General features: G+C 46.1%; 1 protein-coding gene across 1 annotated transcript; it reads right to left on the bottom strand.

Annotated features, from left to right (window-relative positions):
* Positions 1-838: 838 nt before the first annotated feature.
* Positions 839-1,702, bottom strand: LOC134929597 (probable G-protein coupled receptor 141). Its single transcript, XM_063925185.1, has one exon. The coding sequence runs from the start codon at positions 1,700-1,702 to the stop codon at positions 839-841; it is 864 nt and encodes a 287-aa protein (XP_063781255.1).
* Positions 1,703-8,581: the final 6,879 nt, after the last annotated feature.

Below are 8,581 nucleotides of genomic sequence, written 5' to 3'. Positions count from 1 at the left end.
CCTATGACCTCTCCTGTACTGTAAATGACCATCGCTGTGTCCAATGGACAAAGAGATTACAGTATCCATTGTGTTATGTTTTGGATGAATTGTATAAAGAGAGCCTGCAGCAGGCCTGGTCAGAGACAAGACTCACAAAGTTATCTATTAGATGACCGAGGACCGGACCGGGTAGCGCGGCGAATCCAATCACGTATGTACCATTGAATGTAGCCATTATTCTGTTGTATCGTATTTTTTATATTGTAACCCCCTTTCAGCAATAATACGCTGTGGTGTCGGAACCCAGTGGTTTAACTACAGACTGGTGTCGTGTCTTTCTTTCCCTGCTAAGGTTTAAAGTGTAATAGCATCGCACTGCATTACTGCATAAGGTTTAAAGTGTATTCATTGGGTGTGTACGCGCAGTGTGTACTTTGTACCGTCAGCGCTGCGTTTGTACGCAAAGTCCGTACACGGTATGGGACTCTGTACGCTAACAGCGTAAAAGGTGCGTAGAGTGTGTATTAAGTTTAGCGGCCACATCGGCTCCATGGTAAAGTGTATTTAAAGTGTGTATAAGGTATAGCTTTTCATTCCTGTATATAAATCAGCATTATCAAGTGTATGAATAATTTTGTTTGTAATTAAATATGTTAAAGAAGATTACATCATTAATCATTAATTACTCAATAATGGTCAAGCAGCAGCACCCATTAATGACCCACCTAATCAAGTAAACCCCAGCTAACAAGATACCTTTCAGTTATTACATATCTTTCTATGAACCATTGACTGAGAATTTAGCATAAGGTGTGCTTTATTAAATTATATTTATGTAACATATTATCTTTAAGTTTCAAGTCACTCTTTGGAAATATGTTTTAAGTCCAAATAATAAAAAGTCTAGGCAACTGAGTGCAGTTATGCTCAAACAAATTTCATTGTAATAAAAACATTCCCTTGTATGTCGCATATAGTAGATTTTGAATATGTGAAAAGGGAAGAAACAAATTATCATCACCAAAATGAAAAAAATACTTTTAAGCTGAATCCAGGTTTCTTGATGGGCCAGAACAGGTTTCCCAACTTTTTTCATGACTTGTACAATGATAAAGATCTGCACAGCTAGGAGCAAACAAACCACTGTGAACATGACTGCAGTGATGAAATAGTTTATTTTTATCACAGCTGGGTCCTTAAGTTCCTCTTGAAATTGGAAACACTGTGTTTCATTGAAACTTGCAGTTGTGCCATATTTTGTGAGCACCAACGGTAGAATTATAACGCATATTAAAACCCACACAGCTCCACTGGCTACCAAAGAATGGAATGTCCTGTAGAACTCAATTTTGTCCATTTGTTTAAAGAAACTGATGTATCTCATGCTCAGCATGATCACATAAAATATAAAAGAGATGTATATATGAAGGTGAATCATGGCACTAACCAGTCTGCAAAAGTGAAGTCTAAAGTTCCATTTGTTTTGAAAATAGTATGCGATGCGGAATGGCACGGTGATAAGGAATAAACCATGGACAATTAACAGGTTGAGCACTGATGTATTTGTTACAGAAAGTCTGTTCATACCAGTTATCAAAAAGATCATAACAACAGCTCCAATTGTTCCTCCAATAAAAATTACAATATATATTGTAATCAAAGTGGCATTTGCTGCACTGCTTTCTATGTAGCATGTTGTGTTCGTGCTTTCATCTTCCATGTTCTACAGAAACCAAGCAAACAAACAAACAAACAAACAAACAAAAAGCAATTCAAATGTCAATTCAGTAAAAAGAAAAAAGTTAATCAAAATACATTAAGGGACATTTAAAGAATAATAAGACAAGCAAACAAGAAAGATTCAGACCGATTTGTGATGTCAAATTATTTTGTAAGAATGTTGTTCTTGTGTATCGGACAGAGGTGTAGCGAGGTGGCATGGTGCCCGGAGCAAGGGTATGATTCGGCGCCCCCTCCCCTGTACTGAATTGGGGGCATGTTACATTTGAAAAGAAAAATATTTAAAAATCCTAAATTGGTAAAAGGGTCGGTTCTAGACCTATTGAAGCCAAGGGCGAAAGTTTCGTTTGGGCGCCCCCATGTTGAAAAATATAGGGGCGTGGCTTCATGGGGGAAGGGACATGGCCATAATATAGTACCAATTCACATTATACCACACAGTAGTATCCCTTATACACTTTACGCCACACAGTGGAGCCCCTTATACAAGTTACACAACACAGTAGAACCCAGGCTTGGACTGGCCCACAGGGGTACAGGGGAAACCCCCGGTGGGCCCTTCTGCCTGGGGGCCAGCCTCTTACTCTAAGGATCAGGTTCTAGACTGTGCACTTGAATTATACATTATGCATATGTTACCTTATACTGGACTATGGTGTATTTTCTACAGTGCATTGCTGTTATATATCGGTTATTATTCTGGTACATTGTCATGCATGCAGCAGCTTAATTTACTGTATATATGTATGAAGGGGCCCAGACGTTGCACTCTCTAATGGTTAGTCAAACCAATGAGGTGGCAGGCCACACCCCCTCAGCAGACTGGCCACACCCCTAAACATGGGCCCCTAACACTGCATTCCCCCGGTGGGCCCTACATTCCCCAGTCCGACACTGGTAGAACCACTTATTCACGTTACACCACTTTAGAGTAGTTTATACAAGTTACACCACATTAGAGCTGCTTATGCACATTACACCACATTAGAACTGTTTATACACGTTACACCATAGTAGACCCACTTATATATGTTACTCTGCAGCTTCTAATGCAGAGAGAGGTGCTGAAGCAGCAGCAACTGGGGCAGAGAAAGGTGCTGTAGAATCAATGTAGAGAGAGGGCCAGAGAGAGGGGCTGCAGCAGCTGAGGCAAAATGACATGCTGGGGCAGAGAGAGGTGCTAAAGCAGAAAGGACAGAAAGAGGTGCTGCAGTAGCCGGGACAGAGAGAGGTGCTGCAGCAGATGGGGAAGAAAGAGAGGCTGCAGCAGCCGGAGCAGAAAGAGGTGCTACAGCAGCTGGGGCAGTGGTGTAGGTAGGACAGAAGTAACCCAGCTGCACAGCTACAAGCAGACAGTGAGACATATAAAGAGGGCGGCAGAGCTCCAGCATGTGCTGGCTGTCAGTGTCTCCTGCTGTAGCCTCTGGCCTAACCTATACCCTAGCTAGTCTCCGAGTTCTGCGGCTGCCTGCACAGTGGCTCACAGTATAGTGGGCAGAGGGAGGGGGGTGTTCAGGTGGCGGCATGCCCTTTAAGTTTTCCAGCGCCCGGAGCTTGCGCTCCACTGGAGCCACCCTCGCTACACCCCTGGTATCCGGTGCTACTATAACTCTTGTACTGTAAATTAAATACTTTACATAGAAACATAGAATTTGATAGCAGATAAGAACCACTTGTTATTTCAAACCCAATTTGATCTTTAGTTCTTTGTAAGAATAACCTCATGTCTATACCATGTATGTTTAAATTGCTCTACTGTCTTAGCCTCTACCACCTCTGGTGGGAGGCTATTCCATTTGTCCACTACCCTTTCTGTGAAGTCAGTTTTGTTCAAGTGTACCCTGAGTAATGAGTACTACCCACTTTTCTATCCAGAACCCTTTGGGCAGTATTCAAATTATATATCACGCCCAATCTCCTTTCTAAAGTGATCCCCGTTCTCGTGCATATCGCGCCCATAGTAATCAGTTTTAGCTGCGTAAAGGGTTATGGCGCCTCACTACCCCAGTGGTAGCAAGCTGAAATGATGATACTGCGCCCATCAGCAGAAACAGAATGGGTGTGGAAGGGGGCGGAGAGAATTGAATACTGCCCTTTAAGTGTAATTAAACAAGAAATAGAGGGACTTGAGGATGAGATTCATGTGTTAAATAATAAAGCATAGATGCAGTTGCCTGCAATTGTATCCCACAATGCAGGAGAAATTCTTCTTCAATTAAAAAGCCATAATTAAGTGTCTATGCAGAGATACAAATATAGCATTATACAGGAAGGCCAGTGCCAGTAGCATATTAGTCTGTCAGGCATAGATCACATACTTAAGAGGCTCGTACACTAGTACCCCTTTTGTACTAGCTAAATTTACCCGTTTTTTTGCACGGGGGCGCACATCGACACAGGTTTTTAGTAAGTGGAAACGGCTCAACAAGGATTGATTGACTCGGGAATCCTACCCGGATAGCTACCTGGGTAGAACACGGTAATGACCCGGGTAAGTGTGCAGTGGAAACGGTCATTACACACGTGTTTTCAGACCTGAGTAACGCTCTGAGATGCTGATTGGTGCTTCTGGGGCACAGGAAGATGATGTCATCCCTGGGAGACACACTGTGCACATGCAGGCACCGCAGCAGCTTGCAAAACGCGAATGCATGTCGCTGTGCACATCTATTGCAGCAGCTTGCAAACAACACTACACTGGGCATATGCAGGCATTGAGGCAGCTTGCAAACAAAACATTCTGAAGTCAAGCTGGGCACATACAGATATTTTTATTGCAGCAGCTTCCAAACAAACAGACACTATACAGCAGCAGAAGCTCCAGCACAGCAACATGGCTACCCATATCTAGTCAGACACAGAGATCAAAGAGCTACTTAATATTCGGGGAGAGGAAGAAATTAGAAAGCAGGTGACTGGAACAGTTAAGGATGCTGTCGTGTATAAGAACATATCCCTTATGCTGGCAGAAAGAGGCATCCAAAAAACCCAGCAACAAGTCGTTAACAAATTGAAGGCACTACGCCATACTTGCCTACCCTCCCGGAACGGCCGGGAGGCTCCCGAAAAACGGGTGGCCCTCCCGGCCCCCCGGAAGAGCAGGCAAGTCTCCCGATTTACAGGGGGTCACCCCCTGCCCGCCGCCCACTTAATGAGTAAAGTGGGCGGTCCGGGCAGGCGATGACGCGATTCTTGTTGAATCGCATCATCGTAACCACGCCCCCTGCTGTATAATGCCTGTAATCGCGGCATTACACAGCGGGGGGCGTGGCTTAAATGATGCGTTCCAAAAGCCCCGCCCCATTCCGCCTCCGCCCCGCCCCCTTGCACGTCACCTGACTGCCAGCCCCCCCTGCTGAGCCGACGGGCTGCTCTCTCCCGGAGAGAGCTGCCCAGAAGTCGGTAAGTATGCACTACGCAGACAATTTACCAGAGTACACGACCATAACTGCCAAAAAAGTGGCACTGGGCGTATGGAATGGGCATATTTTGACCTATGCTATAGTGTCTTCAGCAAAACTGCGATACCAAATCCCATAGCACTATCATCATCCAGCTTTGCCAGTCGCCAGATGTCAGTAGACGAGGACTGTGAGGAAACACAGCACAGCCTTCCCAGCTCACAATGCAGCCCACCATCCCTGCTGCTTATATCGGACAGCAGTTTCGAAGAATCACCCGCCAACGATGATTCCATCAGCACAACTATTGAGTATTTACCAGAGTCTCAGGCGGAGACGTCGCAACCCCCCAAGACCACGACTTTGCGCTCAAATAGTAAGTATTACCATTTACAACCATACATACATACAAACCACAGTACAGCAGGGGTGTAAAAACTAGAGATGAGCGCCTGAAATTTTTCGGGTTTTGTGTTTTGGTTTTGGGTTCGGTTCCGCGGCCGTGTTTTGGGTTCGAACGCGTTTTGGCAAAACCTCACCGAATTTTTTTTGTCGGATTCGGGTGTGTTTTGGATTCGGGTGTTTTTTTCCAAAAACACTAAAAAACAGCTTAAATCATAGAATTTGGGGGTCATTTTGATCCCAAAGTATTATTAACCTCAAAAACCATAATTTACACTCATTTTCAGTCTATTCTGAATACCTCACACCTCACAATATTATTTTTAGTCCTAAAATTTGCACCGAGGTCGCTGTGTGAGTAAGATAAGCGACCCTAGTGGCCGACACAAACACCGGGCCCATCTAGGAGTGGCACTGCAGTGTCACGCAGGATGTCCCTTCCAAAAAACCCTCCCCAAACAGCACATGACGCAAAGAAAAAAAGAGGCGCAATGAGGTAGCTGTGTGAGTAAGATTAGCGACCCTAGTGGCCGACACAAACACCGGGCCCATCTAGGAGTGGCACTGCAGTGTCACGCAGGATGGCCCTTCCAAAAAACCCTCCCCAAACAGCACATGACGCAAAGAAAAAAAGAGGCGCAATGAGGTAGCTGTGTGAGTAAGATTAGCGACCCTAGTGGCCGACACAAACACCGGGCCCATCTAGGAGTGGCACTGCAGTGTCACGCAGGATGGCCCTTCCAAAAAACCCTCCCCAAACAGCACATGACGCAAAGAAAAAAAGAGGCGCAATGAGGTAGCTGACTGTGTGAGTAAGATTAGCGACCCTAGTGGCCGACACAAACACCGGGCCCATCTAGGAGTGGCACTGCAGTGTCACGCAGGATGTCCCTTCCAAAAAACCCTCCCCAAACAGCACATGACGCAAAGAAAAAAAGAGGCGCAATGAGGTAGCTGTGTGAGTAAGATTAGCGACCCTAGTGGCCGACACAAACACCGGGCCCATCTAGGAGTGGCACTGCAGTGTCACGCAGGATGTCCCTTCCAAAAAACCCTCCCCAAACAGCACATGACGCAAAGAAAAAAAGAGGCGCAATGAGGTAGCTGACTGTGTGAGTAAGATTAGCGACCCTAGTGGCCGACACAAACACCGGGCCCATCTAGGAGTGGCACTGCAGTGTCACGCAGGATGTCCCTTCCAAAAAACCCTCCCCAAACAGCACATGACGCAAAGAAAAAAAGAGGCGCAATGAGGTAGCTGACTGTGTGAGTAAGATTAGCGACCCTAGTGGCCGACACAAACACCGGGCCCATCTAGGAGTGGCACTGCAGTGTCACGCAGGATGTCCCTTCCAAAAAACCCTCCCCAATCAGCACATGATGCAAAGAAAAAGAAAAGAAAAAAGAGGTGCAAGATGGAATTGTCCTTGGGCCCTCCCACCCACCCTTATGTTGTATAAACAAAACAGGACATGCACACTTTAACCAACCCATCATTTCAGTGACAGGGTCTGCCACACGACTGTGACTGATATGACGGGTTGGTTTGGACCCCCCCCAAAAAAGAAGCAATTAATCTCTCCTTGCACAAACTGGCTCTACAGAGGCAAGATGTCCACCTCATCTTCACCCTCCGATATATCACCGTGTACATCCCCCTCCTCACAGATTATCAATTCGTCCCCACTGGAATCCACCATCTCAGCTCCCTGTGTACTTTGTGGAGGCAATTGCTGCTGGTCAATGTCTCCGCGGAGGAATTGATTATAATTCATTTTAATGAACATCATCTTCTCCACATTTTCTGGATGTAACCTCGTACGCCGATTGCTGACAAGGTGAGCGGCGGCACTAAACACTCTTTCGGAGTACACACTTGTGGGAGGGCAACTTAGGTAGAATAAAGCCAGTTTGTGCAAGGGCCTCCAAATTGCCTCTTTTTCCTGCCAGTATAAGTACGGACTGTGTGACGTGCCTACTTGGATGCGGTCACTCATATAATCCTCCACCATTCTATCAATGTTGAGAGAATCATATGCAGTGACAGTAGACGACATGTCCGTAATCGTTGTCAGGTCCTTCAGTCCGGACCAGATGTCAGCATCAGCAGTCGCTCCAGACTGCCCTGCATCACCGCCATGCGGTGGGCTCGGAATTCTGAGCCTTTTCCTCGCACCCCCAGTTGCGGGAGAATGTGAAGGAGGAGATGTTGACAGGTCGCGTTCCGCTTGACTTGACAATTTTGTCACCAGCAGGTCTTTCAACCCCAGCAGACTTGTGTCTGCCGGAAAGAGAGATCCAAGGTAGGCTTTAAATCTAGGATCGAGCACGGTGGCCAAAATGTAGTGCTCTGATTTCAACAGATTGACCACCCGTGAATCCTTGTTAAGCGAATTAAGGGCTGCATCCACAAGTCCCACATGCCTAGCGGAATCGCTCCGTGTTAGCTCCTCCTTCAATGTCTCCAGCTTCTTCTGCAAAAGCCTGATGAGGGGAATGACCTGACTCAGGCTGGCAGTGTCTGAACTGACTTCACGTGTGGCAAGTTCAAAGGGCATCAGAACCTTGCACAACGTTGAAATCATTCTCCACTGCACTTGAGACAGGTGCATTCCACCTCCTATATCGTGCTCAATTGTATAGGCTTGAATGGCCTTTTGCTGCTCCTCCAACCTCTGAAGCATATAGAGGGTTGAATTCCACCTCGTTACCACTTCTTGCTTCAGATGATGGCAGGGCAGGTTCAGTAGTTTTTGGTGGTGCTCCAGTCTTCTGTACGTGGTGCCTGTACGCCGAAAGTGTCCCGCAATTTTTCTGGCCACCGACAGCATCTCTTGCACGCCCCTGTCGTTTTTTAAAAAATTCTGCACCACCAAATTCAAGGTATGTGCAAAACATGGGACGTGCTGGAATTTGCCCATATTTAATGCACACACAATATTGCTGGCGTTGTCCGATGCCACAAATCCACAGGAGAGTCCAATTGGGGTAAGCCATTCCGCGATGATCTTCCTCAGTTGCCGTAAGAGGTTTTCAGCTGTGTGCGTATTCTGGAA

This window comes from Pseudophryne corroboree, chromosome 5, assembly GCF_028390025.1.
Source record: "Pseudophryne corroboree isolate aPseCor3 chromosome 5, aPseCor3.hap2, whole genome shotgun sequence".
In the NCBI taxonomy this organism is placed as follows: Eukaryota; Metazoa; Chordata; class Amphibia; order Anura; family Myobatrachidae; genus Pseudophryne; species Pseudophryne corroboree.
This window is presented reverse-complemented; position numbering and strand designations above follow the sequence as displayed.

What these genes read in the sequence shown, in the direction of transcription:
- LOC134929597 (XM_063925185.1), bottom strand. Translation starts at nt 1,702, where the DNA reads ATGGAAGATGAAAGCACGAACACAACATGCTACATAGAAAGCAGTGCA.